General features: G+C 32.9%; 1 protein-coding gene across 1 annotated transcript in view; it reads left to right on the top strand.

Moving 5' to 3' along the window:
* Positions 1–27,081, top strand: part of UGCG (UDP-glucose ceramide glucosyltransferase) — a 61,173-nt gene that overhangs the window by 16,730 nt on the left and 17,362 nt on the right. Inside the window, exon 2 of the mRNA XM_001365764.4 lies at positions 20,663–20,804. Within this exon, the coding sequence (XP_001365801.1) occupies positions 20,663–20,804 (142 nt within the window). The remainder of the gene's footprint in view (positions 1–20,662; positions 20,805–27,081) is intronic.

Consider the following 27,081-nt stretch of genomic DNA (forward strand, 5'->3'; position numbering starts at 1 on the left):
TTTTTTTTCTTTTGGCAGTCACTTTAAGGAAGTTTTTGTAAGAAATTATGGTTTTGGGGGCAGCTAAATGGCTCGGTGGATTGAGAGCCAGGCCTAGAGATAGGAGGTCCAAATCTGGCCTTAGATACTTCCCAGCTGTATGACCCTGGGCAAGTCACTTAATCCCCATTGCCTTGCCCTTACTGCTTTTCTGTCTTGGAATCAATACACAGTGTTGATTGTAATGGTTTTGTGAAGGTAAAGATTTTTTAAAAAAAGCAAAAGAAATTATGGTTTCTCTATGAATCATTGAACCATAGCTAAAAGTAATTTTAAAAGCCTTCAAGCTAAATAGCCTGTCCAATTTGGAAAACTTTTCCAAAACACCCCAGATAACTTCTGCTTGAATGTTTTATATTGATACAGTGTTTTATGCTTTTTAAAGGACTTTTCTCACAACAATCCTGGGAGTTATATAGTATAAGTTAAACAATCTACTAGCATTTTTTATTTTTACATTTTTATTAATATCTTTTGTTTATACATTACCTTTATTTTCAAATATATCTTTTTTTAAACCCTTCTCATACAGCTATTCTTTAAAACAAAGGATAAACTAGAAAGAAAAGGTAATTCAGCAAAATTAACCCAGAAAATCAACCGTATTCATGGTCCCCATCTCTAGCAAAAAGGGTGTAAGATACATTTTTTCATCTTTAAGGCCAAAGCTTGGTCATTTTACTAACATAGTGATTTTTTTCATTCTTTCTGATAACATCATTGTCATGTATATTATTTTTCTAATTGTGCTTACATTACTTTGTATAAAGTTCATTTAAGTCTTTCTTTTACTTCTTTTATTTTTATGAATTCTCCATATTCATTATTTCTTATGATGTGGTAATGTTGCATTGGATTCACGTATCACATTTTGTTCAGTCATTTTGCAGTAATTCTTCCAGTCTGCCAGATATTTTTGAATTCTGATTCTGTTATTTGGCAAAATAAGTATTCCCTGCATGCCACAAAGTTGTATAATTCACTTGACTAACATGCATTCTTTGTGTTCATTTAGGTTGTCAATAAAATGATAAAATCAATAAGACAGGGTTAAGGAGTGAACTTGTTATGAAACATTTAGGTTGGCAATGATCACTTTTATCAGTATTTGATTATTCAACTATTATCAAACCTGTGATCCTATATCTTTTCTTTACGAATATCATGAAAACTTTGCCTGTGTCTATGGTATTTCTCTGATTAGCAGTCTGATAAGCCTATCCAAAATTATATAAAGATGATTTTACATGACTTGGGACATGGACACCAACCAGGTGGCTCTGTGGATAAAGTGTTGGCCCTGGAGCTAAGAACTCATCTTCCTGAGTTCAAATCCACCCTCATACACTTGTTAACTGTGTGATGGGCAAGTCACACAAACACACACAAACACTATTTGCCTTAGTTTACTCATCTGTAAAATAAGTTGGAGAAGAAAATGGTATCTTTGTCAAGTAAACTTCAAATAGAGTCATGAAGAGTCATACATGACTGAAAATGACAGCAGTAAATGACATTTGTTCTTAGTGACTCCAGTCTGGCTCTTTGCTAATGACTTTTCCCCCTAAGTGTTTATAAACTATCTGCTTAATAAATCATTGTAGAATTTTGATAGAGATATAAAAATCAGTGAAACTGATATAATACAGTAGTTTGAGGAATTTATTGTCATTTCCTTTTTTTCAAAACTGAGACTATGTCCTTGTGTCTAATCTTCTGGCATCTTTGTTTTCCACAGTTCCTTAAGTTTTAAACAGTAGTTATCTAGGAAGATATCTAAAAATTCTTAGTACTCTTAGAGATAATTCATCTTATTCTGAATTCTTGAACTAATTTAATGTAATGAAATGAGCCCAGACTTTGGCCTGAAACCCCTCTCCATGCCTGAATTCAGATCTTATCCCCAGCACAAGGTAACCATGAGCCCTGCAAACCATGAATAGTGTCTGGGGGAGACCGAATTAGCCAAGAGAAACTCAGCTTTTAGAGCTCCCAGTACACAGGCCATCAGACCACTTTGGAAAAACTTAAACTTCCCAAAACCCAGATCTAGAGCTGTGAGGATAACAGGAAGGAAAAACTGAAGTTTAAGAGAGTGCCTCTTCTAACCTTAGAACAGAGGCCACCTTAAAGACAAAAAAAATAAAAATTATGAAAGGTTAGGAAAATGAGTCAACATAAAAAACCAAACACCTAAACATAGAAAATTATGGAGGCAGGGAAGAGCAAGGCACAGACCCAGGAGACCCTGAGAGATCAAAGCAGCTACAAGCTGATCTTGGGCTCTGGAAGAGCTCAAAAAGGATCCCAAAAATCATATAAAAGAGGCAGAGAAAATATGGGGAAGAGAAATAAAAGCAATGTAAAGCAGAATTGACCAAGTAGAAAATGAGACATGAAAATTTAGTAAAGAATAAGAGTTTCTTAAAAGGTAGAATTGACCAAGTAGAATAGGACATTCAAAAACTCATGAAAGAAAACAATTCCTTATAAATTATAATTGGACAAGAAGAAGCTAATGACTTCATTAGATATAAAAAAAACAATAAAACAAAATCAGAATGAAAAATAGGAGAAAAATGAAATATCTCATTGAAAAAACTGACCTGGAAAATAGCCAGGAGAGAGAACTTAAGAATTATTGGAGTACTGTAAAGTCATGTTAAAAAAAAAAATCTAGGCATCATATTATAAGAAATTATCAAAGAAAACTGCTCTGATATTTTCAAACAAGAGTGTAAAATAGAAATCGAAAGAATGCACTAATCACTTTCTGAAATAAATCCCCAAATGATAACTCCCAAGAATATTATAGCCAAATTTAAGAGCTCCCAGGGTAAGGAGAAAATACTTCAAGCAGCCAGAAAGAAATAATTGAGTTATTATGGAGTCACAGTTAGAATTACACAGGACTTAGTAGCTTCCATACTGAAGGATTGAAAGACTTGGAATATGGTATTCTAGAAGGCAAAAGAACTAGGTTACAACCCAGAATCACCCACCCAGAAAAACTGAGTATATTCTTCCAGGAGAAAAATAATTTAATCAAATAAAATATTTTCTAACAATTCCTGATGAAAAGATCAGACTTAAACAGAAAATTTAATATTCTAGTACAAGACTCAAGAGAAGCATAAAAAGGTAAATAAGAAAGAGAAAACTGAAGAGATTCAAGAGGGTCATAGTGTTTATGTTCCTATCTCTTAAAATTTTTATCAGTATTGGAACAGTTAGGAGGAATATACATAGAGGGTATGGGAATAAGTTGATTAGGATGACATGATTTACAAAAAAGAAAAAATCAAGGAGTGAAAAAGATGATGGGAAGAGAGAAGTAGAACGGATATCTTATCTAAAAATGTATAGGAAAAAAAATACCATTATGAGGGGAGTGGGAGGAGGATGAGGGTGGTATGGATAATACTTAAACCTTACTCTCATTGGAATTGGCTCAAAGAAGGAATAACAACCATACTCCTTTGAATATAGAATCTTTTCTTAAAACTTTAGAGAAATAGGAGGGGAATAAGACAGAGGAAGGGTAATAGAAGGGAGGGGAAAGTTAGAGTGGTGATTAAAAGCAAACCACTTGTGAGGAGAGACAGTGAAAGGGAGGGGAGAGAGAGCAGAATCAAAAGGGGAAAATAAGATGGAGGGGAATACACTGTTGATAATAACTGTATGTGGATGGATTGAACTCACCTGTAAAATGGAAGTAGATAGAGTGGATTAAAAACCAGAATCCTAGCATATGTTGTTTACAAGAAACATATTTGAGGCAGACATATAGAGAGTAAAGTCTGCAGTTTACCTGAAATATAAGGAGGAGTAGATATCATGATCTCAGACAAAGCTAAAGCAAAAATAGATTTAATTTTAAAAGATAAGGAAGGAAATTATAAAATTACCACAGATAATGGAAGTAATATATTAATATATTAATATAACATATACACCAAATGGTACAACCTCCAATTTTTTTTTATAACCCTTACTTTCCATCTTGGAGTTAATACTGTGTATTGGTTCCAAGGCAGAAGAGTGGTAAGGGCCAGGCAATGGAGGTCAAGTGACTTGCCCAGGGTCACACAGCTAGGAAGTGTCTGAGGCCAAATTTGAACCTAGGACCTCCCGTGTCTAGGCCTGGCTCTCAATCCACTGAGCTACCCAGCTGCCCCCAACCTCCATATTTATTAAAGGAGAAATCAAATGAGTTTCAGGAGGAAATACACAGTAAAACTATACTAGTGGTGGACCTCATCTTTCCCTTCTCAAATCTAGATGAATTGAATGAAAAAATAAAAAAGAAGTGAAGGAAGTAGGAAGTAAATTAAATTTTAGAAAATTTAACTTTAATAGATCTCTGGAGAAAAATTGAACAGAAATCAGCAGTACTTGGTGCCTAACTAAAAATTGACTGTATTGAGACATAAAACCTTCATTACCAAATGCAGAAAAGCAGAACAAGTGCATCCTTTTCTGATCATAGTGCACTAATCAGTGGAAGTCCATGGAAACTAAATAATCTAATACTAAAAAAGGGGGAGGGGCAATTATAGAAAGTTTCATTAAAGAGAATAATAATGAGAAATAAAAATTTTGGGCTACAGTCAAAGCAGTACATAGGGGAAAATTTATCTCTAAATATTTACATCAATAAAACAGAAAAAGTAGATCAATGAATTGGGCATGCAACTAAAAAAACTAAAAAAAGAACAAATTAAAAATTCCCAATTAAAGATTAAACTGGAAATCCTAAAAAAAGGAGAAATTAATAAAAATTTAAAGTAAGAAAACTATTGAACTAATAATAAGACTAGAAATTGATTTTATTTTACAAAAACAAATAAAATAGAGCATTGGCTAATTTGATTAAAAAAAGGAAGAAGAAAATCAAATTAACAGTATCAAAAATGAAAAAGGTGAATTCACCACCAATGAAGAGGAAAATTAAAGCAATCATTGGGAGCTATTTTGCTCAATTATATGCCTGTAAATCTGACAAGCTGGGTGAAATGGATGAATCCTTATAAATATATAAAATTGCCTAGATTAACAAAAGAGGAAATAGAATGCTTAAATAATCCGATCTTAGAAAAAGAAATTGAATAAGTCATTGAAGAACTCTTTAAGAAAAAATCCCCAGAGCCAGATGTATTCACAAATGACTTTTATCAAACTTTAAAGAATAATTGATCACAATATCATATAAGGTGTTTGGGGAAATAGGCAAAGAAAGAGTTGTACCAAATTCTTTTTATGACATGTATATGATGCAGTTACTTAATCCAGGAAGAGCAAAAACAGAGGAAGAAAATTATAGACCAATTTCTTTAATGAATAGAGATGCAAAAATTTTAATTAAGATACAAAAATTTTAATTAAGATACTAGTGAGGAGACTATAGCAATACATAGTATTGATTCCAAGACAGAAGTTGAGGGTTAAAAAAACCCCACCTATGTTTGACATAAAATGCTGAGAAAACTGGACAACAATATGCAGAAATTAGGTATAGATCAATATTTCATAACTCTATACCAGGATAAGGTCAAAATAGGTATGTGGTTTAGATATAAAAAAGTGGTACCATAAATAAATTAGAGGCACATAGAATAATGTCAGATCTATGGAGAAGGAAGAATTGATGACTATATCAGAGAGCATTATAAGATGTAAAATGAATTAATTTTGATTACATTAAATTAGAAATGTTTTTTGTACAAACAAAACAATGTAACCAAGATTAGTAGTAGTAGTAGTAGTAGTAGTAGTCTCTCGGTAACCGAGGATGACGATTGTCTTTGTGTGTTTTCATCTATGATAGAAGAGTGTGCACAAAGACACTTGTGCGTGAAAGAGATTTAAGTGGAAAAGTCGATGCACAGAGACAATCCCACTCTCTCAGCGTTGGAAGCCTGGGTCCAGTGGCACGAAAAGTCATTACACCTGGACCAAGATTAGAAGGGAAACAACAAATGGGAAAAATTCTTTTAGGGAATTTTTCTAAGATTCAGTTTCTCAAATTTATTATAGAGAACTAAAATTTATAAGAATAGTAGGCGTATCCCAATTGACAAATGGTCAAAGGATATGAACAGTTTTCAGAAAGAAAAACTATCCATCATATGAAAAATATTCTAAATCATTCTGCAAATTAAAACAGCTCTGAGGTACCATTTCATACCTATCAAATTGTCTAATACAATAGTAAGGGAAAGTGATAATGTTGGAGGGCATATGGCAAAATTGGGACACTAATGCATTATTGGAGTTGTGAACTGATCCAACCATTCTGTCTGTGGGTCTGGAGGGCAATTTGGAACTTTGCCCAAAGGACTATAAAACTCTCTTTTGATCCTGTAATACCACTACTAGGTCTGTATCTGAAAGATACAAAATCCTACTTGTACAAAAGTATTTATTTATAGCAGCTCTTTTGTGATGGCAAAGAATTGGAATTTGAGGGTATGTCTATCAATTGGGGACTGTCTGAACAAGTTATGGGCATATGATGGTCATGTAATACTGTTGTGCAGTAAGAAGTGATGATTTGGATGATTTCAGAAAGAGTTGGAAAGAACTATTATGAACTGATGCAGAATAAAATAAGCAGAATCAGGAGAGCATTGTTTTAACACTAACAGCAATATTGTAGTATGATCAGTTGTAAAAGTTTTATACTCTCAGCTGTACAATGATCCAGGACAATTCTAAGGGATTTATGACAATACTTTTCACCTCCAAAGAAAATAACTGTTGGAGTCAGCATGCATATCAAAGCATATTATTTTTTACTTTAGTTTATTTTTATTTTTATTTTGGGGTTTTGGTTCATATGATTATTCTCTTACAAAAATGACCAATATTGAAGTACACTTTTCATGATAATGCATGCATAATGCAGATCAAGTTTTTTACCATCTCTGGAGGTGGGGGAGGGAAGTCAGGGACGGAGACAATTTGGATCTTAGAATTTTGGAAAACATTGAAAATTGTATTGCATGTAATTGGGGGAAAATAAAATATCTTTTAAAAAAAGAAATGAAATTATTTTATTACACTTATTTATGTTAGTGTTTAGTTCCATAATTTTAACCAGTAAATTTTTATTGGTTTGTTTACTGACATAAAACAGTACAATATCCTTTTAAAAATATACATAAAGTTATCCTTTTCAAGCTTTTCTACTGTTACTCCTTATTTTCTGGAATTATCTGATTTAGTGAACAAGTCCTCTTCATTCTGTCCACACTTACAGATTTCTTTTACACACTTGCATTAAAACAATTTTATCATTGATTTTTTTTAAATTAAAAATCCTTTTTTAAAATAAAGAAGTATATTTGCATATAAAGATCTTCACTCCCTTTGGTTATTTTAGTTATTTTTCTTTGATTTTTCTCCCATAATTTTTTTCTTGAGGTGTGGTAGCTGAACTTCAAAGTTACTCTGTTTAAGGACAGACTACATTTTAATGTTTTTGTGGCCTTTGTACAATGGACTGATAGCTTCAATGAATAGTCCACAGACATTGATAAACTTGATAGGTAGCTTTCTTTTTGTCACTTTAAGGTTTTCAAAACACTTTACAAATATTACCTCATCTGATTCTCACAAACTGAGGTGAAGACAGACTTTGTGAATTGCCCAGATTCGCAGAGGTAGTGATGAAGTAGGTGCCTGAATAAGGATTCACACCAAGGTCTTGCTGATTTCAAGTCAAATACTATACATTGAAGTAGATCTTTTCTTGAGTTGTAAATGAACCTCAGATCCTATTAGTTTTTAAATAGTTTGATGAAAATTTTCCCAACTGTCCATCTAGTTTTATACCAAAAGAATTCTTTGCTATAAGGTATTCCATAGGTGTTCATCCAGACTCTTACTTGCAGATCTCAGATGAGAAAGATATACCCTTCTCCTCATCTCAGTGGCATTCTATTTCTTTTTTTCTCTAACAGTACTTAAGAGATTTTGAGAGTTATGTTTGCTAAGCGTTTTCTTTAAGTTTAAACATTCTCACTCTCTTCATCTGTTCCTCACATGAAATGATTTTAAGATCTTGAGACTACCTTTTTCTGTCACCCATCACAAGGTACTCCCTAGCTCTTAGTGCACTTGTTTGTTTGTTTTTTTAAAACCCTACCTTCTGTTTTATAAATGATACTAAGTATTGGTTCCACGGCAGAAGAGAACTAAAGGCTAGGCAATTAGGATTAAGTGGCTAGGCATATTTGAACCCCCAAATCTCTTTCCAGGCCTGACTTTCTATCCCCTGAGCCATCTAACTACCCCTATTGTCATTGTACTATTTAAAAAAAAAAATCTATACCTTCTGATTTGGATTCAATACCATATATTGTTTCCAAGACAGAACAACAGTAGGAACTAGGCAGTGAGGTGTTAAGTGATTTGAACCAGGGTCATACAACTAGGAAGTGTCATATTTGAAACCATGACCTCCCATCTCCATTTCACTGAGCCACCTAGTTGCCCCCTATCATTGCAATTCTTAAAGCGTGGTGCCTAGAGCTGAACCTATTTGATTCTTGTACCTTTTGAAGTGAACTGAACACAATTCTTCAGATGCATGTCCATGGCAGAATGAATCAAGGTTTTCTTTTTCCTAGTGTTATTATGTGTTAACTGTCATTGGTTTTAACTGACTTTGTCATATTTTACTGTTGACTAATACTGAGTGTGCAATCCTTAAATCCAGTAAAATACCTAGGCCATTTTTTCAGATAAATCATTTTCTAGCAATTTTTTACTTGAGAATATCCCTACATCTATTTATCCTTTTTACATTTTTCTTAAATTCAACATAATATTCCAAATTATTAAATTCTTTTTTGCCTTTTTACTTATCATTTAAGATTTAAGCTGTCTCTTTTTCCTTAAGGCATCGATAAATTTGATAAATACGCCATTTTACAGTTAACCAATTCTTTGACTAAAAAATAAATTTAAAAAACACAGTAAAACATTCCACCATTGATCTTCAAATTGATATTACATCTTCATGACTCTTCTTTGGGTCTGGCCTTTTCTCCGGTTCTGAATCTACCTAGTCTTCATCTATATTTTTTTTGACAGGATTATCATAAGAGATTTTGTCAAATGCTTTGCCAAGATCTAAGTAAACATAGATAAACTATCTACTGTCCTTCTCTCAATCTTCTGATCTGGCACAACCTGTTCTAATTAAAACCATGTTGGCTTTTTGTGATTACTTCTTCCTTTTCTATTTATTTTGTTAGCGTTACCATTTATATAGTGTCCCAGAGTTTTGCCAAGAATTTAGTTAGATTTCCTGCCCTGTAAGGTCCAGACTTTTTTTTTTTTAATCAAAGTATTCTTTATCCTTCTCTTATCTTATAGTACTTCTCCCCCAGATACTTGAAGACCTTCTAGTGATTTCAGAAAGTTTCTTCAGCACCTTAGGATGTGATTCATCTTGACAGTGACTTAAAACTCATCCAGAGGTTCAGTACTAGACTTTTTTTAAACTTTCCACTAATTAGCTTTGTAACTTTGACCCAGTGATTTAATTTATGATCCTTAGTTTCCTCATTTATAAATGAAGGGTTTGTGTTAGAATTTGTTTTCTGACTACTAGTCCATGGCAGATTTTTTACTGGGGTGCAAAATATTTACTAACCAATGTCTTTAAAACCTATGAACTTTAAAAATTGATTTTTCCCCCTTTTCCTTCTCTGTAACCCCTCTATGATCTGTGACACACCTATCTTCTTGCTGTAAACTGACTCTCAACCCTGGCTGGACCTGATACCTTGAGCCATCATGAAATACCGAACTATGGATAACAGCTACTTGAAGTGGAGAATTTAGCTATTATCCAGTGTTTGGGTTGGGAATCACTGTTTTTCTCCAAGAATTATTTCTGGGCTAAAAGTCTATGAGAAGCCTCATAGTAGATAGAAACTGTGCTGCTGACTCAAATAGAGAGCCCTTTATCCTGCTAATGGTTTGCACTAATTGTGAAAGCTTGGTTGGCCCTATTCAGTTCAGAAAGTAATGACATAGATTTTGTGCAAACACCCCTGGGCTTAATACTAAAACTGGTCCAAAAAAAAAAAGTGGGTTTTTATCAAGCAACAGCAAGTGATTAAGAAAACCTTTTCTGAAATATTTAAATTCTTGTTCTAAAGCAGAGGCATGATTGACATGATTGGCAAGTGTAAAAAAAGCGATTTTATGGTCAGGATACTATGAATCTAATTTCTGCCATTCATAATGTAGATACTCATGCAGTACTTTTCAAATTGAAAGCTTACAAAGGTTGTAATTGTGCAGAGAGCTGGAATGATAAAAGTAAGTTTCACTTTAGTAGGTATTTTTTGTGTGTGTGTGTGTGATTGATCCTTGATTAAATGCCCAAATATAAACTCTTGGCATCTTAAAGTCCTTTACAGTTTGGTTAAACCCTCCCCTGTCATATATTAAGTACTTAATGAATCTTTGTTTATTGACATCTTATAGTACTTTGGACTTTTCTTTAGTAAATATCACATTTTACCTTACATCATAACTTATTTGTGAGTAATACATAGTCACCACCACTACACCTTTTCTAACCCACCTCTATCCCTACCCCCATGACCTATTAGATTATAAGTTCTCCGAGTATAAGGATAGGTGTTCTTCCTTTTTGAAAACTTAGTATTGCACAAATAGTAGGTGCTTAATATGTGTTTGTTGAATTGAAATATTTCTGGATTTGATTTATATTTCAAATGATTTAGGTGCCTGTCTGATTTTCCTTCATGGTCTGAGTTTATCAGCTAAAAGCTCTTTCTCTAACAATTAAAAAATGTTTATTTAGAATATTTTTCCATGGTTACATGATTCATGACCCCACTCTCCTCCCTCTCAAAGCCAACAAGTAGTTCCACTGGATTATACATGTATCTTTGTTCAAAACCGATTTCCATGTTATTCATATTTGCAGTAGAGTGATCTTTTAATATAAAAACTTTAATCACATCCCTATCACACTATGTGATTGAGCATATGTTTTTGTAATGCATTTCTGTTCCCACAGTTCTTTCTCTGGATGTGGATAGCAGTCTTTCTCATAAGTTCCTCTGGATTGTCCTGGATCATTGCATTGCTGCTAGTAGAGAAATGCATTACATTTGATTGTGCCACAGTGTATCAGTCTCTGTGTACAATGTTTTCCTGGTTCTGCTCCTTTCACTCTGCATCAATTCCTGGAGGTTGTTCCAATTTACATGAAATTCCTCCAACTCATTATTCCTTTGAGCACAATAGTATTCCATCACCACCATATACCACAATTTATTCAGCCATTCCCCAATCAATGAACACCCAGTCATTTTCCAATTTTTTGCCACCATAAAGAGTGCAACTATAAATATTTTTTCTCTAACATCATTATAGATTGTTGCATTTATTTGTCTTATTCCATTCTACAGAAATAATAATTTGCTTAATTTTCAAATTTATTTATTAATTTTACTATGCTAATGTTATTAATCTTAATAAATTTTCATAATAAATACTTTAATAGCAGAATTAAATATTAAATTATAGCTAAATAAAACTAAATAATACATAAATATAATGATAAATAACATAAATGATATTAATACTTCACTGGATCTGTGACCTTATTGTGTAGGTATTTCCTTTAATAGTGCAAAACTATAATTCATTCACACAGAAGAAAATTTTTTTTGAAGGCAGTCTTTAGACATTGGCAAATATTACAAATCAGACCATGCATTAGGATTTTGGTATTGGTCTAGACTTGAGAAAATGATAAAGAGAATGTTAATAATGAAGATTAAATTTAAAAGTATATTGTTACCACGTTTTTCCTCCTCCTGAGAGCTGATTGTTAAACATTTGCCATCATACCCCTGCATCCACACTTCTCAACCCATACAACTCTTGTTCATGCTCATCTATCAATTTTTTGGGGCCCTTCTCCCAGACCTCTTGACATTCATTATATGAGTTCTCATTCAACATTCTAGTTCTAAGGGAGCAAATAGACTGACTGTTAAGTTATTCCCTTGCTCTTGCTAGATGACTGTGGGCAGTTTGATAGAAACCTTTGGAGAATCTTACCATCCATAAGAACTCCTTTTCCCATTTATAGTCTGAATTGGATGACTCTCTTTGGCAGTGGCAAACACTCTTGGTGAGCATGCATCTTCTTGTTTTATGCCTCATTTGATAATAATCAGAATTTTGTGGAACCAAGTTACACAGGTTTTGTCTTTAGGGATTTTTTTTATCATGATAAGACATAGATGTCATCTTGTTGGAAAAGAGTCTTTTAAAACTTACATTTTGCCCTAGTGAAACAAATAATTATTAAACTTTTTAAAACTTAAATCGACAAATCCCAAACAGTAGAATTTCATATTCAGTACTTTGACTGCAAAGATATGGTATGCTATTGAAATCAACACAGACTTCCCATTTACTTCTTATATTTTAATCAAGAATATTCTGGATAGGAGGCAGCTGGGTAGCTCAGTGGATTGAGAGCCAGGCCTAGAGACGGGAGGTCCTAGGTTCAAATCTTGCCTCAGACACTTCCCAGCTGTGTGACCCTAGGCAAGTCACTTGACCCCCATTGCCTAGCCTTTACCACTCTTCTGCCTTGAAGAAGGAAGGTAAGGGTTTAAAAAAAAAAAAAAAGAATATTCTGGATATATGTGTGAATTGTCAGGTGAGTCCAGAAAGTAAGACATGTGGTGCAATGGAATGGGGAGAACTCTGGATTGGAAGTCAGAGGCCTTGCTTGAATCTTGATCCATCCAATTATTATCTGTGTGACCTTGTACAAGAACTTTACCACTTTGGGCTTCAATTTCCTCATCTCTATTCCTTCCATCTTAAAGTTTGTGAGCATAGTTATATGAGATCATTAAATTTTAGTAAACATTGGATTGCCTTTTTTGGTGGTAATAATGTTCATGATTTTCTAGTCATAATTTTTTCTTTTTTCTAATATCAGAAGAGTCCTAGAATAACATGTTAGGGAAATTATATAATTCATCTGTTTCAATTGCACATTAAATCATCTCATCATTTTTAGTCTTCAAATGTGGTGATAATTTTGATCTTTGTTCCAAGAAGTCAGTGGTTAGAAAGACTGTATACAACCAGCTTATTAAAATGTAACTTCCCTTATCAATAACCAGTTGCTTCAGGTTGGTTAAGATAGAATCAGTTTCATCTTTTTTAAAAATATTATTTGGTGATCTTAATGTTTAGTTGCAGCCAATTGTCTTTAAAATTTTTTTAAATTTAATTAATTTAGAATATTTTTCCATGGTTACATAATTCATTTTCTTCTCCTCCCTTTCTTCCTCTCCACTCCTGGAGCCAATGAGCAATTCCACTGGGTTATACATGTATTATTTAGTAAAACACATTTCTACATTATCAATATCTGCAATAGAGTGATCATTTAAAGTCAACATTCCCTATTATATCCCCATTGAACCATGTGATCAGTCATATGCTTTTCTACTCCCACACTTCTTTCTGTGGATGTGGATAGCATTCTTTTTCATAAGTTCCTCAGAATTGTACTGGATCAGTGCATTGCTGCTATTAGAGAAGTCCATTACATTCAGTTGTGCTGCAGTGGATCTGTGTACAATGTTCTCCTGGTTCTGCTCCTTTCACTCTGCATCAATTTCTGGAGGTCTTTCCAGTTCACATGGAATTTCTCCAGTTCCTTATTTCTTTGAGCACAATAGTATTCCATCACCAATATATATCACAATTTTTTCAGCCATTCCCCAATCAATGGATACCCCATCATTTTCCAACTTTTTGCCACCACAAAGAGCGCAGCTATAAATATTTTTATACATGTATTTTTCCCTATTACTGTTTGGGATACAAACCCAGTAGTGGTATGACTGGATCCAAGGGCAGGAATTCTTTTAAAACCCTTTGGGCATAATTCCAAATTGCCATCCAGAAGGGTTGGATCAATTCACAACTCCACCAGCAATATATTAGTGTCCCAATTTTGCCACATCCCCACCAACATTTATTACTTTCCTTTACTGTCATATTGGCCAATCCGCTAAGTGTAAGGGTGGTACCTGAGAGTTGTTTTGATTTGCATTTCTCTAATTATGAGAGATTTAGAACACTTTTTCATGTGCTTATTAATAGTTTTGATTTCTTTATCTGAAAACCCCTATTCATGTCCCTTGCCCATTTATCAATTGGGGAATGACTTGATTTTTTGCATATTAGTTCCTTATAAATTTGAGAAATTAGACCTTTGTCAGAGTTTTTTTATAAAGATTTTTTCCTAATTTGTTGCTTCCATTCAAATTTTGATTGCATTGGTGTTGTTTGTACAAAACTATTTAAATTTAATGTAATCAAAATTATTCATTTTGCATTTTGTGATATTCCCTTTCTCTTGCTTGTTTTAAATTTTTTCCTATCCCATTGATCTGACAGATATACTATTCTATGTTCACCTAATTTACTTATAATTTCCTTATTTATATTTGTTATTTACCCATTTGGAATTTATCTTGGTATAGAGTGTGAGGTGTTGATATAAACCTAATCTCTCCCATACTGTTTTCCAATTTTCCCAGCAGTTTTTGTCAAATAGTGGGTTCTTGTCCTAAAAGCTGGAATCTTTGGTTTTATCATACACTATCTTGCTGAGGTAATTTACTCCAAGTCTATTCCATTGATCCTCCCTTCTGTATCTTAGCCAGTACCATTTTGTTTTGATGACCACTGCTTTATAGTAGTACAGTTTAAGATCTGGTACTGCTAGGCCCCCATCCTTTACATTTTTTAAATGAGTTTCCTTGATAGTTTTGATCTTTTGTTCTTCCAAACGAACTTTCTTATAATTTTTTCTAATTTGATAAAAAAAAGTTTCTTCATACTTTGATAGGTATGGCACTGAATAAGAAAATTAATTTGGGTAGGATTGTCATTTTTATTTTGTTAGCTTGTCCTACCCATGAGCAATTGATGTTTTTCCAATTATTTAGATCTAGTTTTAATTGTGTGGAAAGTGTTTTGTAGTTGTGTTCATATAATTCTTGTGTTTGTCTTGGCAAATAGATTCCTAAATATTTACATTGTCTAGGGTGATTTAAAATGGAATTTCTCTTTCTAACTCTTGCTGCTGAGTTGTGATGAAAATATATAGAAATGCTGATGACTTATGTGGGTTTATTTTGTGTCCTGCAACTTCGCTAAAGTTGTTAATTAATTCCACTAGCTTTTTAGTTGATTCCCTAGGATTCTTTAAGTGGATCATCATATTGTCTGCAAAGAGTGATAGTTTTTAAGTGATACTTTTTAATCCCTCCAATTTTTTTTTCTTCTCTAATTGCTACTGCTAGTGTTTCTAGTACAATGTTAAATAATAGAGGTGATAATGGGCATCCTTGCTTCACTCTGGATCTTATTAGAAAGGCCTCTAATTTATCCCCATTGCAGATGATGCTTGCTGATGGTTTTAAATGTATACTGTTTATTATTTTTAGGAGAATATGTAAGGCATTCCTTTTATTATCTACAAATTGCTTACATATCTTTTCAAACATAGCAATAACATCAATACTGATATTTGGCACTTGTCTTTTCTTTTTCTTAAATAAAACTTCTTAAATCTTTTTGTTGCCTTTTTTCATTTACTGTCTTCCCTTTTAAGTACTAGCAGGCTTTACTACTTGTAGTATTCTTATAGAATTTTCTATCTTTCCTTCGTCATTCTTTAAATTCCTTAATTTTTATCTTTCATGTATGTTCCTTAAAAAGTTATGTTCCTTTTGCAATCAAATGAATTTTGTTAATGAGTCCACTTAATTTCCTCAGTGTTGTTGTATTTGTTTCCCATTCTTCCAGGGCTACCTTTCTAGGCAGAATTTTAGGCTGTTGAATCCCTAAATATTTTCTGAACCCTTTGAAAATCTGTTGTCCCAGAATTTAGAGCACTTATCAAACTATGCTTAACCTCCCCTCTTTTCTTTATCATAAACTAAAATAAGCGACTTTCTCCAAAGTTGCTATGATTTTTGCTTAAGCAACCAGTTTCCTTTTTGCTAGTAAAAATCCAGAATTCTTTTCCTCATTGCTTCAACTTTTTGAGTGTTGAAATTGTCATCAAAACAAATAAAGAAATTGTTAGCTACTTTGATTTTTTTTTTTTAATGATACATGGGAATTATCTGGTTGGAAGCATCTTTAAAAGGTATGTTTTCCCCTGCTGAATCAAAAACTTAAAAACAAAATTGATAAACAATAATGTTGCTTAATGCCTCCATACCAATCTTGGGATTTTGTTCTTGGACTCATCAGTTTCTTTCTTTTTACATGTTTTGTAGAAGTCCATAACAAAATGCTTTCCCCCTCCCCCCATGCTTATGTTATAGTTCCAGATTTTTTTTTTACTTTGTTAAAATATGATGCTTACTCTATCATGTATCTTGCACTTTTAAATGAAGAGATAACCTTCCCAAACTAGAGGGATTGTGACTTTCAACTTGGAAAAATATTACTAAAATTTTAAAACTCAAGTTTTTTCCTTTTTTTTTGTCTTGAATCTGCGAAGCACAATAAATTTCATAGCCCTTTATTGTGAACGATTTATTGCTGATAAAAGAGAGAATAACTTTTTAAAAGTGAACTTCTTATATAAAGTGTGTAAAGTACAATTGAAGGAGGACTAAAATTGGGCATCAGGCCTAAGTTGAAGCAGTCTCCTAAAATTGACTCAAGGAGGTTATTTGGGTCTTTGCTGTTATTAAGATCATGATTGTGGTCAAGGAAACTTTGTGGGGAATACTGCTGTATTGTAGAATAAAAAAAAATTTTTTTTCATTTCTAAAGGAATTTTAAACATTAACAAGGTCACAGGGAGATTTTTTCCCAGGGAGAAACAGGATAACCTAGAACCCATACTGTCTTAAACACATTTATTTAGCTAGCTCCTTTCTCTACAGGTCTCCTTTTCCCTACATTCCTTTATTTTTCTGGATAAGTTCCCTACTTCCTCCAGTGGTTATTTTTATCTCTTATCTCCATTATTGGGCTTCCCAGATAAATGTCTTATGTTTTTAGAATGTATTTTATTAAAAAAAATAAAAGTTTCATGATAATATCTTAACTATTACTCTAGGATCCTACAGATTGCGTCTAAAATTCACAAGATAGCCTCATTTAAAAATTTTGTTTTCTCAGCTTCTCTCTGAGGATTCACTGATATATCTTGATACCAAAAAGGATGGGGGGGTGGGGAGGGAGAGAATGTGGGGAGGAGAGGAGGAAGCCTTAATCCCTCTATTAAAGAAAAAACCCTCCCTCAAATAATTACCAAATGATTTATTGCCCCACCAGTTATTTATGAAACTAGAGATAACTGAGTAGTCATGTGGTTCTTAAATAATAACTTTTGGTAATAGCAAGGGATTTGAGGCATAATTGATAGTAGAAAATAGAATGATGCAATTTTGTGGCCGAAAAGAATCTTAGAGATCAAATACAGTATGCCATCTTGCCATAAAAGAAATTGCCTTAGATTGTGGAATTGGATTGTGAAAACATTTGTACTTATTGAAATCTTTTGAGTGAATGGAATTTCAATAACCAAAGCTTTAATGTCTATCATCATTGCCTCTACAACATGAAATGATACTAGTCATTGATTGGGCAACATAAGGGAATGCTTTATTCCAATTAAAAAAAAAAAGAAGCTACACTAAGGCTCTGCTTTAAATTTGGTTTACATTAATACATTTCTCTTGAAATCCATAAAAGCAAGTTAACAATTTTAGTCTAATAGTAATATTGTAAAAAGACTAAAAGATTATTTAAAAACTAGATACACCTTTTCTTCTGATCTTGCAAATTGACACTTTATAGTCTCCTTAGTTGTAGGCTTCTAAAAAATCTCCCCAATTTTCTAATACTAATCTGCCCAATTTCTCAGAATAGGTGAGCAAATTATTTAAATGTGATAAAAAAGTCAATAATACATTTGAATGAAATGTAGCTTAGTATATTGTGCCATGATATATTATAAAAGTTATTCATATTCAAAAAGGGTAAGAGGTTTACTTTTTAAAAATAGGTCTGGATCTTGGTGAGCTTTCAAATCTCTAACTCCTTTAAGTTAGTACAAAAGACAAAACTTGGCATATAGTTGAAGCCAAATTATAATTTTAGTTGCCAGTTTTAAAAAAGTAATGTGATATACAGAAACTGAAACATTGTGGCACAATCTTATGTTGTAACAGACTTTTCTACTAGTAGCAATACAACGATACAGGACAATACTGAGGAACTTATGAGAAAGGACTGTGGGAGTAGAAAAGCATATGATTGGTCATGTGGTTCCATGGGGATATGATTGGGGTTTTGGCGTTAAAAAAATCACCCTATTGCAAATATGAATAATATGGAGATAGGTTTTGAACAATGATACATGTATAACCCAATGGAATTTTTTGTCAACTAAGGGAGGGGAGAGGGAAGAGGAGTGGGAAAAATCATGAATCATGGAAAAATATTCTAAATAAATTAATTCTTAAAAGTTATGTGAACTTTTAGAATAGTGCTATTAGAAGATGAGGTGCTTAATTTATAAAATAGTTTTGATCTCTTAATTCGTTTCTGTCACTCTTAGCTTCTTAATCCTATTATTGAACAGTACTCAAGAATCCCATATAAATTTATCCCTTTATTTTTATTTTGTATTTTGCTTCAACCCCTTCAACTCAGGAAAAAAAGGTTTATTAACTTCTGCCTCTGTGTTTAATTGGGAACAAGTCAATGCTTCTCAGTTGCTTAACATTCGATCCCGTGAATTATCTCCCACTTAAGAATATTCCAGTTATCTCCCTGATCATTCCTGTTGCCAGTAGCCAGTATATATAGTTTATTATAGAATACAAATATCAAAAAATTTTCTTGATTCCTTTTTCATTTCAAACAAGTAAAGAGGACCTTTAAGAAGGAGGAGGAAAACATTGCTACACATCAATTGGAGCATTTGCCAGATCCTTAATTTAACTCTGGTTTTCCTGTGTTTGACTCTAATGTTATGTCAGGTTTTTATTTTGTAAAAGAAAATCAAATAAAAAGGAATAGAACACGTGTACAATGTTTCTTCAGGATTATCTTGGTGAGGAAGCATAATTAAAAAACTTTCAGTCATATAAAATTTAGACTCTACCTTAAAAATGTAAAAGCTAAGAAGTGCCTTGAAACTAAGATATGAGGTTGGGTAAAAGGTTGCCCTTTGAAAGTGGCCGACCTGAACCTTTTGGATGTTAACAAACAAATTTGAAGCAGATATTGTATTCATTTACATTTAATAAAACCAATTGGTATCCAAAACTTTTAGTTCTGTTATATAATTTCTCTTGTTTCTCTTCTAAATTCAAAGAGTCACTATTCTAGTTCATTCCAAGAACTTTTTAATTGTTCTTCCCATTGGCGCCTCTTCCCATTCCAATTCATCCTTTATACAGCTCTTACTCCATCTGACTGGTAAAGATATTCTTTCTAAGGTGCAGTTCATGTCATCCTTTACCTCATTAACTCTAGTAGCTCAAAATTATTAAGTGTCTCCTTTAAAGCCTACTACTCCGGGCTTACTATAAACTACTCCTATGTACTATGTTCCCATCAAAATGATCTTATTGTTTTTCATACAGTATTCTGTCCCTTTTTTTCTGTGGCTTTTGCACTGGCTGCCCTCCATGTCTAAAATAGGCTCCTACCATAACTCTTCAAAGAATTCCTAGTTTTTATCATGACTCGGCTCAAACACTGCCTTCTTTATCAGTGTATATCAAAAGTTTGTTAACATGAAGAATTTCAGTAAATAGAATTTTTAATTGGTAATATTCAAGACTTACACATGCACTCTTCTATAAGAGCAGATATTTTTTGTTGAATTCATGTTTTGAGGCTAATTTTGAGTAATAGATGAGTTGTTTATTTTGTGAATTGAATATTAAACATATTACATATTTTGGGTAAGTAAAATTTATATGAAATAACATATTTGTAAATTTATGTCTGTAGTAATACAGTACCTAAAATTTCATGGTACTTGTGAAACTAACAAAATACTCTTTTAAAATCACTATTCTCTTCAGTGCTCCTTTCCATCTCCTATCACCTTGTATCTATTAAGTATATATTTTGTATCTATATTACATCTTCCCTGGATGGAGTGCAAGCTCCTTGTGGCAAGGACTCTTTCACATTTATAGGCCCTAACACAGTATGTAGCATATAGGAGAGACAATAATTTTTTAAAAGTTTATAATACATTTTTTTGGTAATATATAGTTCATTAGAGATATTTACATCACATATTTGGTTATTAATCTTTTTTGTGAATATATTGATGTGTTTTGTGACCAGAGACAACAAAAGCATAACTAACTTCTATGACTAACTCTACAAATAGTAACGTTAAAACATTTACTTGTAACTCAGCATTTAATAATTTATTGGCAAGTTTGGTATTTATTATTGTTTATGCTCAGCATTCACTTGTTTATAATACTTATATATTATATCTCTCTTTATATTTTGACTTTTATAGACGTTTACATCTCAACAAGAAGGCAACAGACAAACAGCCATATAGCAAACTCCCTGGCATTACACTTTTGAAACCGTTGAAAGGTGTGGATCCTAATTTAATCAACAATTTAGAAACATTCTTTGAATTGGATTATCCTAAAGTAAGTACACTATTAACAGTTTTTAAAAGGGTTGGGTTGGAACATATATTTTTTTCATATCGTTTTTCCTTTCTGGGAGAATACTAGGAAAAGATGCTTTGTGACAGTATGTATGTGTGTACACACAATGTGTGTAGGCATATGCATATATTTTTGGATGTGTGTATATCATGGGACAGCTAGACAGCTAAGTGGCATACTGAAGGGAGCACACTCCAGACTTAGACACTCAAGCTTTGTGTCCCTGGGCAAGTCACTTAGCCCTGTTAGCTTCAGTTTTCTTATTTGTAAAATGAGCTGGAGAAAGAAATGGCAAACCACTCCAGTATCTTTACAAGAAAACCCCAAATGGGGTAATAAGGAGTTGGATATGACTGAAATGACTAAACAATAAAAATAGCTCATCAGTAATCAGTCAGCAAATATTAATTAAATATTTATGATATGCTAGGCACTGTGTTATCTTCTAGAGATGAAAATACAATAATAATCCCTATTCACAGAAGTTTACATTGAGACAAGGTTTGTGCATGCATGTGGGTGTCTGTATGTGTGTGTACACATAAGAATAAATACCAATAAATTCAAAGTTGTTTGAAAGGAAGGGCTTTAGCAGTTGTAGGGATCAGAAGAAGCTTCATATGTAGATGATGGTTTTAGAACTATGTCTTAAGTGCTTCTGTGGGACTAGAGATAAAGCAAGACCAAATGCATGGAGATGGGAGATTAGAGATGTAGGTTTGAGGGAGGAATACTAGAGATCAGTTTTGCTGGATTACATGGTGAGCAGGAGTAAATGAGACTTGAAAAATAGGATTGGGACAATTTGTGAACGTCTCAGAAAGTTAACAGAGCAGTTTATATTTGATCCTTGGGACAATGAAGAGCCATTTTAGTTTACTGAGTAGGGGAAGTGATATGTTATTGTCTTTGATTAAAGAAAATTACTTTGGTAGCAGAGTCCTGGATGGATTAGAGGACTGAGAGAGTTGAATCAGAGACCCCATTCAGGAATCTCTTTCAGTGATGTAAGTGAGAAGTGATGAGTATCTGAGCTGTGAGTGGAGAGAAAGGGGATTGATGCAAGAGATACTGTGAAGTAGAAACGGCAAGGTTTGGCAATTGATTAGACAGAGTGAGAGGGTAGTAGTTGAGGATAACTCTTAAGGTACTGAAACTAGTGCACTAGAAGGATGGTGGTGCCTTTGACAAAAATGGGGAAGTTTAGAAGAGAAGTAGATGGGGAGCATAAAATGAGTTCTTTTTCTTGACATGTTGAGTTTGAGATGTATGATAGGAAATTCTTGATGTGAGGAGAAGTTGAAAGACCTCGGAAGAGAGAAATTACAGACATGGGAGTGATGTGTGTTAAAAATTTACATTTGAAAGATTATTTTGGCAATTTTGTGAAAAGGATGAATTGAAGATGAGAAAGAGTAGGTGCATGGAAACCAGTTATAGTAGATCTTCTCTATCTATAGGGAATAGCTTCCATCACCTTCCTGTGGATGGCTGAAACTGCAGATATAAGCAAACACCTGCTGACACCGTATATAACATAATTTTCTTGTACATACATACATATAATAAAGTTTAACTGAGAAATGCACAGTAGGTAAGACATTACTAACACTAAATAAGTACTAATAAAGTACATTGTACATTATTATACAATAATGTTAGTCTCCCCTTATCTATGGAGCATATTTACCCTGAGACCTTCAGAGGATGCCTAAAACCATAGACAGTTCTCGCTTCAACTGTTAACAACATTTATGTTAATTTTACCATATAGTACTGCGTGCTCTCTCCCAGCTCCTGCCTCTCAACTTGGTTGTCCATGCTCCCCCAAGCCACCCAAAAGCTAAAAAAACCTCTCTCCAAGTGAAAGCAGAAGAAATGACACCAGCGAACTCTTGCTATAGGCACATTAACTGTATACTAACTATTTCTCATTCATCAAAGCCCCCTTCCTGCCTTCCTTCTTCCCCTGGAATTCCCATGGATAACTGAAGCCACCTAAACTGAAACTGTGGGTGAGGGGGTGAGGTGGCCTGTTGTAGTAGAATTAGCTTGAATTTGGGTTGTGGCAGTGTGAACAAGGAGAAATGAATAAAGATGGTAGATAGTGTGCTTGAATGTGCATGCTGGAAGAGGCGAAGATGCTTCTATGATTTTGAGGCTGGGTAACTGGGAAGATGATAGAACAGTAGAAATAGGAAAGTAGGTAGAAGAGGTTGATTTAGGGAGCATAATGAGTTCTGTTTTGGACAAGTTTAAAGGGAGATGAATTTCAGGCATGGGATAGCTTGTGTAATTCCACAGAGATGGGAGATGGCATGAGTTCAAAGAATAACTGGTAGACCAATTTGACTGAAACACAGTTTATTAAAGGAAGTAAGGTTGGGAAGCTAAGTTGAAACCAAATTATGGAAGATTTTTAAATGACAGATGGGGGGGTGGAGTTTTTACAAATTTATAGACACATATGTATATTCATTCATTCTTAAAAGCATTAGTTACAGAAAGTTGTAAAATGACTAATCTGTAAGACCTGTGCCATGGGAAGATTATTTTGTTAGTTATGTGAAGAAAGAATTAAAAAAGGATGAGAACCTAGAGAAAGAGTGAAAAAAAAGGCCAATCTGGAGATTTTTCCAGTAGGAAAGGAGAGTGGTGAGAAGAACTTTTTTGAAGCTCTTTCTTTGAATTTAAATTTAGATTTTATTTATTTTTGTATTCTATAGAATGCTTTAAAACAGGGACCACATACTTTCCTTTTATCATTAAGTTAGGGTGACTGAGGCAGTCATTTAAGTTGGCAAATGAAATCTTCATGAAGAGGATGTACCATAGGTTCTCAGGAGGGTTTAATGTGCCAAAAAGGATGTCCTTAAATGTAGGGCAACATAAAAAAAAATACAACAACATTTTCACTAAATTATCTTTTTCATAATATTTAGATTTGCAGATGTCATCCGACCTTCTCATTTTCTGGGTGAGGAAACTAAGGTTCATAGAAGTCTACTAACTTCAGAGACAGGTTTCAAACCCATGTTCTTTGACTCCAAATACAGTGCTCTTTCCAATAGTTTAGTAAGATGTATTTGTGCTTCATTTATGCCAAATGCTGTCCTAAACAATGAGGATATAAAAAGAAGCAAAAAGAGAGTCCTTGTCCTCAAGGAGCTCACAATTTAATGAAAGAGATAATAAGCAAACAAGTGAAAAACAATGTGGTTTGATTCAAATCTAATAAGAGAATAATGTTAAACATTAGCTAAAATGAAACATAATTTTTCTCTTTTAACTTATGATTAGAGGATAGAGTCTTGAAATTAAATATGCATTCATCTCAAGTTTATTTTTTAATATATTACCATATATGGATATTATAACATGAACCTTATCTGAAAGTTTTTCGTAAACCTTAAAATTGTATATGTATTAATTTCCTTTTTCACTTAATCCATACTATATGTGACTTTTTAAAAAATATGAATGACACTGTATTTTATATACTACTTAGTGAATTTTTTTGTACTATAAAAGTTATTGGCCATTAAAGCAATTTTGTCTTATTTTTTTACATTGAGGAAATTTCATTTGTCTATATATGCCATTAAAATTAGAATTTAAGAGTACATTTTCTGTAGTATCTGTCTCATATAATAGAGACTGAATTTTGAGTCTAAAATCCTACCTCAAAGGATTCAAATCCATACTTTTAGTACTTTCTGTGTAACACCTTGAACAAGCCAGTTTGCTGTTCTGATCCTCTACTTTTTCATCTATAATAGGGAAGAACTGAATTATATGACCTGAAAACTCCCTTCCAGATCTAATTTTCTGATTCTTCCATTCATGATGGCTTATGTCCCAAAAAGAAATATTAATATTTTCATGATTAAAAATTGCTGGGTTTTTGTTTGTTTATTTTAAGGTGGAAACTTAGGGTTAAAGGAGCTGTTTTTTAGGGAAATGAACAAATGGAGAAGTGAAGAAAGCTGGAGGTACTATGTCTTCATAATATTGAGGGTAAAAAATTAACTCATCTATTAAAATACAAGAAATCTGGTATGGGAGTATAAAATTAGTATTAAAATGTAATCAACTAATTTGTTAAAAGACAAAAAAAAATTTCCATGGCTACAAAACATTTGCAAATAATTTTATATTTATATGGTTTTCTTATAGGAATTAAATTTTGAAATCCATAGCTTCTAAAAATTAGCCTAAAAAATTGAGCAAGTAGACTGCTTTCTTCATGCATTCACAACTACCTGTTTAAACCCTTTATTGTGAGCAGAACTGTTGTACTGGTTCTTTTTCTTCTATTCTGTTTTTATTGGAAAGTTAGGACAAATCCAAATTTAATAAAGTCCTTTCTATGTAAATAGGATTTTTTTTTTACAAACTAGACATTTATACAGGAGCAGAAATGTCATTTAATATGTAATATTATTGGATAGTGTATTTTATTTTATTTTATTATTTTTTATTTTTTAAAACCTCTACCTTCCTTCTTGGAATCAATACTGTGTATTGGTTCCAAGAGCAGTAAGGGCTAGGCAATGGGGGTTAAGTGACTTGTCCAGGGTCACACAACTGGGAAGTGTCTGAGGCCAGATTTGAACCTAGGACCTCTTGTCTCTAGGTCTGGCTTTCAATCCACTGAGCCACCCAGCTGCCCCCTTGGATAGTATATTTAAAAAATATTTTTACTTTTAAAAATGAAAAAAAAATCTCATTTCGCTATTGTAAAATTGTTTACTAATTCCTATAGAGTTGAATTAATGGGAATTGTTTATGAATATGACCTATAAACTATTCACATACTAAACTTTAAATTCTTGGAGCCTTTAAAAATGTTTTAAGGTGGCAGCTGGTTGGCTCAGTGGTTTGAGAGTCAGGCCTAGAGATGGGGGGTCCTAGGTTCAAATATGGCCTCAGACACTTCCCAGCTGTGTGACTTTGGGCAAGTCACTTAACCCCCATTGCCTAGCCCTTATCATTCTTCTGCCTTGGCAACAATATACAGTATTGACTCCAAGACTGAAGGTAAGGGTTTAAAAAAAATGTTTTTAAGTCTTCATAATACCATTTAAAAATGAAAACTTAATTGCATATTTAGATAATTGTTATAATTTGGAATATCGCATTCTTAAATATCAAGAGGTTATTTAAAAACTCATAAATTATCAAGGTCTCTTCCTTTGTAGTTTAAATTTAAATATTTTGTTAATTTCATTGTTCATACCATTCTTAGAGAGTGGGAGGGAGAAAGAGAAAAGGAGATAGAGATACTGGAATGAGTATATTAGCAATTTTGGTGAAAATTTAATTCAGGATAAATTTCATCACCAAAAAGTCTAACTTCTGTATTCATTTTTTCTCCAATAGGCAAGATAATTAAGAATTCATTATGTTTTTTTTTCCTTATAGAATTATGTTGAATTTTTTTAAAAGGTGGAAGCCTTTTCTTATAAAGGCTATATACACACATATATATTTTAAAGCCTTTCTCATTCCATAGCAAACAATTATATATCTAAAGAATTTTTGTACTATCATGATCAAATATTGATCTAATATCTTCATTTCCAGTGATGATAAAATATCATGAAACTGTAAAGACACAAAAGTAGTTGATTGTCACAGCTGGAAACTGAAGATGCTTGGTTTAAATCCCAGTTATTTAGAACCTATTTACAATACTCTCTCCAATTTGGTTTTGTTTTTAAATATTGGACACATAATTGAACTGGAATTATGTTAAAGATTAAAATTATTTATTCATGCCAACTGAATTTTCAGTGGCAAGCTAAAATGTCCCAAAGTATTGGAATTTTTTTGCTTTTAAAAGTTGGCCCGAAAAAGTTGTAGTTCATGAAAAGAAAATTTAAAACCCTTCTACATAAAAAGGAAATTTTCTTCCTTGTATCATCTATCTCAGATTTTTTGGTGGAGACATTAGTGACGTGATATTGCCATCATTTAGAAGCCACATTTTTTGGTGGTGGTGGGAGGGGTTATGCTGCAAAATTATCTGCTCTATTAATTTTTATTGCTAATTTGTAATTGCAGAGTAATATGACATCCACAACATGGCTATCACAGTAGCTTTTGATTCTTTGGAAACTATATGAAAAATTTTAGAACTTTTTATAGTTATTTTGGCTCTGATCAGCTTAATCTGGCCTTAAGAATCTTAATTATTTTAGTTTCCTCTGGGAAAAGTTCTTAACTTTTCTGTGAATTCTTCCTATTCTTTGTG

The sequence above is a fragment of the Monodelphis domestica genome, chromosome 7 (assembly GCF_027887165.1).
Source record: "Monodelphis domestica isolate mMonDom1 chromosome 7, mMonDom1.pri, whole genome shotgun sequence".
In the NCBI taxonomy this organism is placed as follows: Eukaryota; Metazoa; Chordata; class Mammalia; order Didelphimorphia; family Didelphidae; genus Monodelphis; species Monodelphis domestica.